General features: G+C 49.0%; 1 protein-coding gene across 1 annotated transcript in view; it reads right to left on the bottom strand.

Moving 5' to 3' along the window:
- ZNF592 (zinc finger protein 592) overlaps positions 1-10,793 on the bottom strand; it is a 41,897-nt gene extending 31,104 nt beyond the window's left edge. The window contains exons 1-3 of the mRNA XM_083850448.1: positions 10,664-10,793; positions 9,636-9,747; positions 3,298-5,636 (exon numbers count right to left, since the gene is read on the bottom strand). Coding sequence (XP_083706574.1) covers positions 3,298-5,628 — 2,331 coding nt within the window. The 5' untranslated portion in view covers positions 5,629-5,636; positions 9,636-9,747; positions 10,664-10,793. The remainder of the gene's footprint in view (positions 1-3,297; positions 5,637-9,635; positions 9,748-10,663) is intronic.
- Positions 10,794-12,414: the final 1,621 nt, after the last annotated feature.

The following is a 12,414-nucleotide window of genomic DNA, read 5'->3' as shown; positions in this document are numbered from 1 at the left end:
CCAAACAAGGTGACATTCTTGTTCCATACCAAGCTAGAAAGCTTTTTATTTTCTTGTTTCTCAGGTTATGCAAACATTAGATTGGCACGTGTCATAGTTAATAATCCAAATTTAGTGTCATTTAACACAAGAGCTGTAAAGAACACCAATCAAATATCAACCCAGCTTACTTTCCATTTGTCAGAGGTCACCATCCTTTAGTACAGACCTGGGAACAGCAAATATGCCACTGCCACCCTTTGTCTTCAGCCACTGACCTTTCCCAAGAATTCCCTTTCTTGGGATAATCTGGAACCAGGTACCTGAATAATCACTAATGATAACCTTCAGGCAATAACACAATGGGGACCTGCTCTGCTACAACCAAAGTTAAAGGGATTTTTTTTTCTGTTTCTTGAAGCTCTTTAGAATATGTAAGCCAAGCCACAACTTTACTTTGAAAATATCAAGATACTCAGTCCCAGGATTCAGACACAAGCTCTTCTCCACGCATCCTGAGGAAGGCACGGAGCAAGATATTGAAAAACACCAAAAAAACCCAAAACACTATAGTGCGATTTCTGCTAGCTTTAAGAAACGATGACAATGTTTCTCCATCCCAAAGACAGCTGTTTCTAAATCAACTTCTCAGTGCACTGAGAAGAACGTCAGGGACAAAAGTAGTACACAAGAGTTTTTGCTCAAATGCTTAAAATTACAACAAATACTAGATAATTAGTCTCTTGAGACATGGGGTTGTGGTTCATGTCTGAGGTTGTCCACAACTCTTTATACCACCTCTGCATGTTGGCATTGTCCCGCAACAGGAGCATGCTCCAGATCAAGCACAGGCACACAACTATGTGCTGAATTCACTGGAGCATACAATATGGAAATTATGTCCAATTTAGGCTTCTACATTACCTGGAAGAGGGGAGAAAATATCTCAGGAGTATTTTGTGGCTGCTTCTACCACCTAAGAAAGTGTTTGTGAAACTAGTTGTTAGGTCATCTCCTGCTCCTACCAACGTTCCTCTTTTTTTTCTGATCTATGTAAGAGTAGCAATCTCAAATAAATGCAGAGCTGGTGATATCCCTGCCCAAGGGGGCTGGAATTAGATGACCGCTAGGGTCGCTTCCAACCCAAACCACTCCATGAAATGTAAAACCTTCAGCTCCTTCCTGCCCCAAGCACACCATGTCGGCACCTTTTCGCCGTGATGACTTAGAGAAGTTGAGTGTGCCACCCACCTCCTGCATGGGCCCCCTCCAAGACCAGCTAATTTCACTAACACTTTCAGCTCTCAGTCCAGTGACACAAAATACCTTGGGGACTGCTACAAGGCAGAGGGACGTCTTCCACGAGCTACTGCTAAAGCGGGACACAAACAGTAACGGGCATACAGGCCCAAGTCCTTTTTTCCTTTAGAAACGTTAACAGTCTTGCTGAAACGGATGTTCTGTTGGATAGGTTGGTTTAGGTTGGATATAAGGAGAAATGTCTTTACTGAAAGGGCTGTGCAGCTCTGGAACAGGCTGCCCAGGGAAGTGGCTGAGTGACCACCCATTGAGGTCTTCAAGAAACACGTAGACGGAGAACTCCACCGCATGGGTTATTGGTGGACTCGTCAGTACTAGGCTCAAGGTTAGACCTGGTGATCTCACAGACCTTTTCCAACCTGAATGATTCTGTGATGGGCACAGGGCACCAGGGGGTAATGGGGAGCGATGACAGGAGATGCGCTGAAAAGGGACTCCCAACACAACACTGCAGAGAGGATGAATGCACCCCTTCGAGTGTAAGCAGGGGAAGACCAAATAGGGAGGAGAGGGCTTTGCAAGCTCTCATGTTCCCTCTTTTTCTAGTTTTTCAACAATTATATTCAGAAAAGCACTTCAAAAAAAAGATCTCACATCTAACAAACCTAACTCAAAGTGAGAGGCACAAACTTTTCTTGGTTAAGTTACGGAATAAATTATTTGATTACAGTCTAAAAATACTATCAGCCATTTGTTCTCTCTTTAAGGAGCTCTTGAATTGATAATCCCACAACAAAAATAGGAAATACATTTTTAATGCCACTGATTAACATTTTAGCTCACTTAGGAGCACTCACTGTATCCCCGCACCTGAAGGCTTTTCATTCCAGACTGCTGACATTTCCTAGAAATGTATTATAGTTCAAAACCAAGTTATGGTGTTGATAAGAGTGCAGTGCTTACTGGTCTGCCTCAGGTAAGAAATGTGATTATATGGCCACGTCAATCCCTTCTGGCCTTGCTATTTTTCATGACAAAACCATTCAGCCATAATCTATTTTTTGCTGCTGATGAATTTAAGAGAAAGATAAAGCATCGAAACGGGGCCACTGTATGCCCATGCTAGTAACCTCAATGTTCCTGGTAGACATTTAACAAGTAAAGGGAGGCTCTGGAGCTTGCAGACACCGCAATGGCCATGGCAGAAAACGGTGGTCAAACCCCAAAAGGTCACTTGGTGGCATGGTGTCTTCATTCACAGAGCTCATGGAGGAGAGCACTGGGAGTGGAGCTGGCAGCCAGATGCATGTGGAAAGCTTTCATTTCACGCAAAGAAACAAGCAAAAAGGATTCCTCCTCCTGTTCAACTTCAGGGTGGTTCATAGTTAAGTGGGATTGACCATATCCTCTAAAATTAAAAACAAACAGCAACCACAACAAAAACCCCTACACACACACACCAAAGCGTATCGTCATAGTATGTAATGAAGAGCATCCCCTTCCTATTCATCAGTAGAGGCTGCTAGCCTCTCAGCTAGTTCCATCCCTATATACGCTTTACCAGTCTAAAAGTAAAAAAAAAAAAAAAAAAAACAGCACCAAAAGTTTCAAAGTATAATGCAAAGATTTTGTCACACGTCCTAGGAAAGGTAAAATTAAGCTCTGTCAGATTTCCTGTACCCAAGCCTAGAGCACAAAAGCCTGTTCAAGGCACTGCTCAGCACTTGATGTGCTTGCTGGTGATCTCTGATCTCCAACACCATCTTTCTTTGATGCTCGAAGATCTCTGTAGTCTCCCTCCAGCTCTTTTCTTGTCATCCCCATAATTAAAGACACTACCCACTTTTTACTGGCAAAGGGTAAAAAGAAGGTAAGCAAGCAACGCTAAGACATCTCTTCAGATGCACACATCCGGGTCCACACATATCCCAAATGTTCCCTGCAAGCACTTTTTTCTTAAACAAAGTAACTCATTTGCCACTATGACACCTACTTTTTTCCTAGAGGACAGTGTCTTTAAACTCAGATTTAACTAATAACATTAAAATGATGACTTACCAGTCTCTCATTATCTTCTGAGGTTCTCTGGTAATGAGCCGCTAAAGCAACGTAATCCTGCGCCTGCTTGTTACATTCTAAACACTTAAGTCCTTGACGGATTAGTCGCAATGGGTCCGTGTACAGAGGCAAAGCGGGCTGAGTGTTAGTAGAAATTCCTACCCCGTTTCCTGAAGTAGCATTGGGTTTACGTGAAGGAGAGGGCGAGTGCAAAGTCTGAGGAGCCGAAGATGCTGAAGAGCTTGTAGAAGGTGAAAACATTTGGTCTAAGGAAATTGGTTTCATCAACAGCTGAGAACACTGCATGATAAATCCTTTGCTCTTATGATCTCTTGCATGTTTAAGCAAGCTACACTTATTAAAAAAAAGTAGCATAGTTGAACACTGAGTGCACATGACTTCAATGTGAACGCTCCGCCTACTATAGTGTTGAGTCAGGCTTTTCTCTAAGGCAAACGAATCCCCACATTCCAGGCAACAGTACCCAGAGGCAGGTAAATTAATACTGGTGTCAGGTGGAGGGCTAAGGTTTGGAGTATATATTGGCACCGGATTGGCACTGTGCAGTACTTTGTTAAATGCCTCCACAATGACAGGAGCAGCTTTCTTTACTTGATGCACCAGCGGCACAGACATTTGAGTCACCTGAGGCTGATTCCGCCTCTGCGCTGATGACTTCGCCGTAACAGACGCAGCAACACTGTGCGGAACTAAGTTGAGATTTGCCAAGTGCACAGCTTTGGGAAGAAGGCTGGAGGTGGTCACGCTGGATGGCTGCACCACGATACTCTGCTGCTGTCTCTTGCTCAGCTGCTGCCCAGTGATACCTACTTTTATGGCACCGCCACTGCAGTTTGGCAGTGGAGATAAAGACACGGCAGATGTGCTGTTTCCAGCAAGATCTGTTTTCATACTATCTGTGTAAGGACTTGCTATGTTTGACAGCTGGATAGCCAAAGCAGCCCCATTTTTGGCTGAGTTCTTGCTAGCCTCGCTTTCCATAACTGCGCTAGTGTCAGGGGAAGGGAAGGATTTGATAAACTCTTCAGCGGATGAGGTTTCTGCAGGTGACTCTTCTAACGATTTACCCAGCTCATCGTTTTCTGGCAAAATTCTAGTTACAGTTCTTTTGATTTCACCAGAGGATGTCTTGATAGTCTTTATTCTAACTTTGGGAATAGCTGGTGGAGAGCCGGCTGCCATGGAAGGCGAGCCTTTCCCACTGCTGTCGCTGCACACGCTTCGAGGACTCTCGGGCTGCTTGCTGGCCTTCCTCATCACCTCTAAGGGGCTTCGCGGACTCTTTGGCGACTTGGGCATTTTTGGACTTCCCTTTGTCCCATCTTTAAAAGGACCAGGTTCCTTTGTAAGATTCGGCTGATCGCCTTTTGGAATACAGGCAACCTTTTTGGCCTGAAGAGCTACTAACGCAGCCACGCAGGATGACAACTTTGAATGAGTTGGCTTTAACCTCTGGCGAGGTGGTACTGACGAAGACATGTTCAGATCGGGCACAGACCCTTTATCTTCTCCTAAATTATTGTGAGGGAGATCTCCAAACACCAAGCCTTCTCCAAGGAAGCTATTAGTATCTACCAAGTCCTTGCCTGACTCCACAAACCTCTCTGCTGCTTTATCTTGGTCTCTCCTGCTCATTTCCAGCCTACTATCTGGCTGGAAGTGGATCTCCATCTTTTGATCCTTTTTACAGTATTGATCAAACATGCTTAATTCAGGCTCTGGTACCTTCCTAAAATGATCTAGTACTGAAGCTCCTGTTGGTATATACATGGAAGGTGGTGGAAAATACGGAGTTTGGGCATGTTTCAGTTTATCACCAATACTGTTCTCTTTGAATGCATCCTCTGGTTCAGGGCTGGAAATTGGGCTAAACTGACTGAATGTTGGCAAAGGCTCTGATTTGGACTGGTCCAATTTTTCAGAGTAACTTCTTGAGCTATCACCATTAATAAAAGTCGACTCAAACTTCCCATAATTATGCACTAAAGCATGAGCCTCTGATGGCAGATCAGACCCACGAAACCCGTTGTGTAGCAGACCAGTCCCCAGGTGATTTCCCTCCTTTTCTGCTTCAAAGGACTCCTGGCGACTTGTGTTCTTCACTATTACACTCACAACAGGAGCATCAGAGGGAGGCAAAGAGTGGGACAAGGACACATTTTCATCTATACAGATTCCCGATGACTTCAGGTGATTCTCGTTCTCCTCCCCAGCTGACGGGATGGTCTCCTTGGCATCAAGGCTTGTCGGATCAGGGATGTCAAAAGCAGCCAAGAGGTCATCAAAGTCTGGGGTTTTCATGTCCCCCATGATGAAAGCTACAATTAAAAGCAAAATACGTTGTCAGTTGTTATGGAATAATTGCCAGAGGTGACTTAGAAATTAAACTTATATTCACATTTTAAAGAAAAGGTACATCACTGAAGAAGCCTCCAGGGCAGAGTGTAGCTGCACTCCATAGAAATTCCCTAGGCCTCTAACTTTAGATGTTGACCACACCAGAGGAACCTGGTATGCTGACTCTAAGAGGAAATGTACAGAGGGTGGGGTGGAGTGGAGATGCCGTAGCCAGGCTCTGTGATAAGATGGGAACTTGAAGGTACATCGGAACCGATAAGCTGCATATTTGCTACCCTGGGCCAACAGCCTGCCATAGTTTTGACAAAATGCTGTCCTTTTGATAAACTTTGTCCATTACAATACCAAAACACACCTCCATCCCAAAAGCTACCTGCCTCCAAGGTGTAACCACACCTCCCTGGGTTATGCCAAGTACCTCCCTGGGAAACTTAGAAATCTCTACAGAGTCACTTTATATCTTTTCATGCGTTTGTAGCCAGGCAGTGTTACTCATACTCTCGGTATTTGCACGTGCTTTGCAGACAGTGAATTTATCACCAGCAATCCAAAGAACCTGTGCGTCTGTTGCTTTAATAAATTGCACTACTTGTTAATCTAGCCATGGTAGTTCTCACTGAACATGACCAAACTCTTCAAGCGTGGCCGTGGTAGCTCATGGAACACGACTAGATTAAGGGTGTATTACGCTATTTGTGCATCTGTAATCATGATGGTTCAGTGCTCTGAATGCAACCGGATTTATAACAACGAATTGAGCATCGCTCCCAATAAATTTAACCTTTAATGCGGTAGGTGTATTTCTCTCAAGGACAAACTTTGTAAGATGTTGATGCAAATGAGTCTTATGTGACAAAAAACACAACTACCCAAAACACGAACGCAGCATGGTACAAAGGCTAGAAACATCCGCTGCAGACACTTTCAACTTCCATTTCAACTACTCCAAGATTGACTGTTTACACACAAAGATATTCACCCTGTGGGATCCACTTTTTTTAAGCACAGCTTGCTTGGCACAAAGGTATTCAGGCCAAGCAAGCTCTCTAGGGAGAGGGAAACTCGCTCTGGCTCCTCCAGGCCCATCAATGACCAGTATTCGTTCAAACTGCGGCCACCAGGCAATTTTCACCACACCGAGGGTCTCCCACTAGCGTCAGTTCTCAGTTTGTGTCATCTTCACCCCTTCTGCCGTGCTGCTTTGGAGGGCAACATGGGGAAGGAACCTCTTCTACCTGAACTGCTCCTGGACAATCAGCGAAAGCTCAGTTCCCATCCTGCTCAAGCCGCAGAGGCAGATGACAAATGACAGGAGCTGTTCATCTACAGTCCTGCAACACCACCTCTCCTCTCCAGGCTGTCTGCAGAGCTGCTCCTGGTGTTGCAAGCAAAGCAGTGGGAGATAGCATCCCCTTCACCTCTGGTCCAAACGCAACCTTTTAAACGTCACCGAGCCCATGTGGAAGACGTTCTCTCAACCTGATACCTCATTGCTCCAAGAACAACTGTCATCATGAACTTCAACTGAAAAGATTCAGAAGTACATTACTGCCTTTTTTTTTTTTTTTGAGAGCTAATAATCTGAAGAATTCAGTCCTCCTTCAGGGAAGAAAAGCTAGAGGTAAACAGGCAGGCAAAGAGAAATAGGCCTGAAAACTGAGATGACTCTCTACCCTACGCAGGGCAATTTAAATAATACAAGTCTTCAGTAAATATTTCAGTACAGCAGCTCAAAGCACTGTAAACCAAGCGGGGGTTATTTGAAACAGGGGGCAATCCTTAATTAGGTAATGATGCCACCAGGCCAAAACTGCCCAAAGACAAAGTAAAGGATCGCATCCGGATCGTAACAAGAAGCGACGTTCCCAGCCAGTTCTCTTCACAAGCCCTCCAGAAGGGAGCAGGGCTTAGACACTAGCCACAGAGACCTACGACAGCAATAATAAAGCTCTGATGAGATGCATGATGAAAACTGACAGCACAGAATTGCTTGAACATTTATGCTCACTACTGTGCGGAATACTGGGTTTGCCCCCACATTTAACCAAAACGTTGGTGAAATAAATAGACTTCCCAAGCTTTTAATGAGCCATCATCTTAACATGTTTCATTTGAAAGCCACGTTTACGCAACCTGATGTATGAGGGGAGGAAAAGGCCCAAAGAGCACCAAGTAAGCTTGCAGAGCACCAGTTCCTGCTTGGCAAGGAGCACCCACAGGCAAAGTCAGTCCCGCCACACTCACTTGACTTGGGCTGCATCCGCGCTGCCAAAGCCAGCAGCAAGTGAGAGAGACGGAAGGAGTGGCAAGAGCCCAAAAGAAGGGGGAAGAGCAGAAAGCAGAGGTGCAGGCAGGGAGGAGTAAGCACCCCGGGATGAGGGAGAGAAAGTAGCTGTTTGACACCTCCCCCAACACGCTGGGAGCTGCTAATTGAAGGCTGTTTTCATTATTTGTGACCAGGTTAAAAAAGTTCATCAAACGCCACATTTAAAAAGCAAACAAAACACAACTCTTCCTGCCAGACTGCTGGTACAGGGAACCAGCATTTCTATTTCTAGAGCTGGGCCAGGAGAAATCACCGCAGCACAGAACAACAGGGCATGCTGGTCTTTGAGCGTTAGTTCAGTTGTGCCTACAGACAAGCCCTGGAGGTGTTGCTTTGGTTAATCTACTCCAACACACTTCTGTGGAGATTTACTTGGCTTAAAAGTGGCTCGCTGTGGTTTAGCTTAAACTTGTTCTCATTCTTAAATTAAACCACAAATGTGAATGTCCAGACAGGGCTCTGCAGTAATTTACAAGTCCCATCCCACAGGAAGGTAGGGCAACGGTGCTTTGAGTCAAGTCCCCAAAGCCCAGAGGATTACCCATATGCTTCAAATCACCAGCACTTGATAATGAGTTTAGAAACATCACAGATTATTACAGTTGGCAAGGAGCGCAGACCTGAAACCTCCCTTTCCTTCGGGTGGGAAAACTTGTGCCAGTTGGGCAGGAGCTAGGCATCGTTCAGCTGCTGAGATTTCTGGCACACAAATCCCTACGCGAGGAAGACATTTTGTTCCATAACCTGGAACGCCCAAGTTTTATATACAGAAAAATCAGCTTGCCAATCACTCGACCCTTCTCTTCTCACCGCCAAACACCTATCCACATCTCTGGATGCGTATTTTAAAGCGCAAGGCAAAATAAATCCAAGGTATCCGCAGCATTACAAAATAAGCTTTTCTTGGAAGAAACCCTGCATTTTCAGATTTCGTGTACGTCTTCAGGCCTATAAAAGACCGGTTTATGCTCTTTGCTATTATGAGAAGAGGCCTCTATTCAAACATTTCTACACAAAACTGCATCTTAAACTTGTCAAAGCTACAATTCCTTAAGAAAAGCAAAGTTGGACACAAATTCTAGAGAAGACCGCATACGCATCTTGCCAATGGAAGAGATTTTAAGTGACGTAAATTTAAAACTCTGATTAAACACCACTTATTTCTGCTCTTAGATAACAAACGGGACAAGTAGATTGAAGAAATTCTGCCCAAACTTTCCACGAACTCGCTTGTGAGGAAAGCAGAAAATAAGGACTTCCATCCTTACTCCATCCTTCCATTGCTGAAGACTTGCCTTAGAAACAAAGCTCTGAAGCCAAGTTTCTCTCTCTACTTGCCTATAAAAGACATGGAAGTTGAGACTTGCAAAGCAACGGGTTAGATCAGTAACATACGGAGAGAACAAGGACTCACAGAGTAAAATACATGTATTTCACTTTGCAAAGCCAACCGCAGAACAGCATGTTTCTCCAGGAGGCAGGGAACCTAGATGTCTCCATGCCATCCCCAAAACCCATGAACTTGCTGCAGGCACTATGGCAAAGCCTAGGGCCTTCTGCTCTGGCTTCAGCTTCCCAACTCCGCAGAGGTACCTCAGTACCGGCGTCTCCCGCACACGCAGTATATACGAACCTTTCAGCAGCAGCGTTATTCCTGCGGACTTTGGGAGATCCGCAGCGGCTCCTCTGCAGACTTCAAACCAGCGTGTAACATGCTGCTCAAGGAGGAAGTTCAAGATTGCCACCTAATATGAGAGAATGAAAATGCAATTACACGAGGCTAGGCGTCTTCAAACAATAAATATTCATAAATCCGCAAGACAACAGTTAGGTACAACGGAAAACATCCGCCAACGGCGGCTCCCGGTGCGACTCCGGGCCCAGAAAAAGCAGGCTTTTCCTGGAGGGGGTGCGGAGGCAGGCCGGGACTGCTCGCCAGGGGAGCGCCTGGGGAAGGCTGGGATGTCAGGAGCGGGGAAGCGTGGGGAGCACACGCCAGCTGGCAGCGGCGGAGGCAGCCCCAGCCTGCCGAGGAGCGCGGCCGGCCAGGGGCTGTCAGGAGGGAGCGCGTTTGGGGAGGCTGAAGCGCGGCAAACTCCGCCGGCCGGTGGAGGCTCCGGCCGGGGGCACCGCCGCGCAGCCGGCAGCGGGGGCAGCGCCTTCGCACGCACCCAACTTTGAGCAGCCCCGCGAGGGGACGCGGGGCCGAGCCCGCGGGGGGCAGCGGGGGGCAGCGCTCAGGCCCCGGCCCCGCCGCCCCCGGCAGCGCCCGCTCCCCGCGCGGCCCGCCCGACACAAAGGGCAGGCGGCGGCCGCCCGCCCGCTCGACCCCGGCCCGGCCCCGGCCGCCGCCGCGCTGTCAGCCCCGCCGCGGCCCAGCCCCGCGGCCCCGCACGTGGGCGAGCCCCGCCGAAGTTTGCTCGCCGGGGCCGGGCCGCGGAGGCCGGCCGGGAGCCTCCCGCCGCCGCCGCTCCCGGGGCGGGCGGAGCGGAGCGGAGCGGGGCGGCCCGGAGCGCCGAGAGCGCAGGGCTCCGGCTGCCGGCGGCGGGGCCGCCCGCCCTGCCCGCGGGGCGGCAGCAGCGGCGGCGGCGGGAGGCACCCGCGGGGAGGGCGGAGGGCGAGCGGGAGGGGCGGGCCCCGGCGCGGCCGGGCGGCACTCACCCACGCAGGCGGCTCCTCCGCGGGCCACCGCCGCCGCCGGGGCCCCGCGCAGGCCTCACCCCGCACCGGGCACCAACGGCCGCAACATGGCGGCGGCGGCGGCGGGCGGGGCCGGGGGCGGGGCGGGGCCGGGACGGGGCACGGCGAGACCGCCCCCCCCACCCCCCCTCTCCCGGCCCCGCGCCGCCGCCGGGCCCCGCCGCCGCCGCCGCCCCCGCCCCGCCTGAGGCGCCGCGGCCGGGCCGGGCCTGCGGGGACGGGGCCTCGGCCGGGGCGGGCCCTGCCTGGCACCGGGAGGCCCCGCTCCGTGCCCGGCTCCCCCCCCCCCTCCCCAGGCAGCAGGCCCCGCTTCGAGGCGCTCCGTGCCTCCGTTGTTAACGTTCGCTCGCCAAAACCCGGCTTCTAGAACGGCAGGCTGCTCATTAGCACCTAATTAATTCCTTATTTTTTTCCTTGTCCTACCCCAAACCGACATTTACATAGTTTTATTTATGGTTCTTGTTAGGTTAGTGGGTCTAGACTTCACATCCTCCCACTTGCTTTTCACAAATGTGAGTACAGGGGTGGGTTTTTCCCCTGATCCTATGGAGCTTGCCCAAGTCGTTAGGATTTATTGACTATTGATTTTAATTGCTCAGTGACTTCCTTAACTGCTAACACTTTGGGGTACTCGTTATTAAATCCTACAGTTAAAAAAAAAAAAAAAAGAGTTTATTGTAATGGCTTGTGCTCAATGCTTTCTGTAGTTACGGATAGATTCGGAAGCACCAGTTAGCCCACACCTGGAGCGCTGGGTCCGGTGCTGGGCTCCTCACCAGAAGAGAGCAACAGGCGTACTTCACAGAATCATCGAGGCTGGAAGAGACCTCCAAGGTCACCCAGTCCAACCTCTGACCTAACACTAACAAGCCCTCCACTAAACCACGTCACTAAGCTCTACATCTAAACGTCTTTTAGAGACCTCCAGGGATGGTGACTCAACCACTTCCCTGGGCAGCCCATTCCAATGCCTAACAGCCCTTTCGGTAAAGAAGTTCTTCCTAATATCCAACCTTCAGAGAGTCCAAGGAAGGACATGGGGAAGCTGAAGGGCCTGGAGCATCTCCGCTGTGAGGAGAGGCTGAGAGAGCTGGGGCTGCTCGGCCTGGAGAAGAGGAGGCTCAGGGGGCGCTCACCAACGTCTGTAACCACCCATGGGCAGGGTGCGGAGAGGTTGGAGCCAGGCGCTTGTCAGCGGTGCCAGTGCCAGGAGCAGAGGCACTGGGCACAAGCTGGAGCATGGGAAGGCTCCATCTGAACACCAGGAAGCACTCCTGTGCTGTGCAGGTGATGGAGCACTGGCACAGGCTGCCCAGAGAGGCTGTGGGGTCTCCATCCGTGGGGATCTTCAAAAGCCGCCTGGACGTGGTCCTGGGCATGCTCGAGTCACGCAGCTTGAGCAGGGAGATTCAGCCAGATGACTTCCAGACTTGCCTCCAACCTCAACAAGTCTGAATCTGTGAAGCATTTTGTGTTAAGGTGTGACTGTGCCATTCTCCTTCTGTTGTAAATAAAAGCCAGAAATAATTATTGTTTGTCTTCCTTGTGACACGACAACCTTACCATCTATATCGCGTACTGCATGTACAGTACTGTTCATATTGCATTTGTTTCTCATTCAGTTAAGTAACTTTGTTTTCCTTGTCCCCAGTCCAGTGGGTAATATCTATACATATATTATATATAGACGTGTATATATATTATATGTAGAC

Source organism: Anser anser (assembly GCF_964211835.1).
Source record: "Anser anser genome assembly, chromosome: 10".
Lineage (NCBI taxonomy): Eukaryota > Metazoa > Chordata > Aves > Anseriformes > Anatidae > Anser > Anser anser.
The sequence above is the reverse complement of the archived record's forward strand: the minus strand, read 5'-3'. Positions and strand labels throughout refer to the sequence as shown.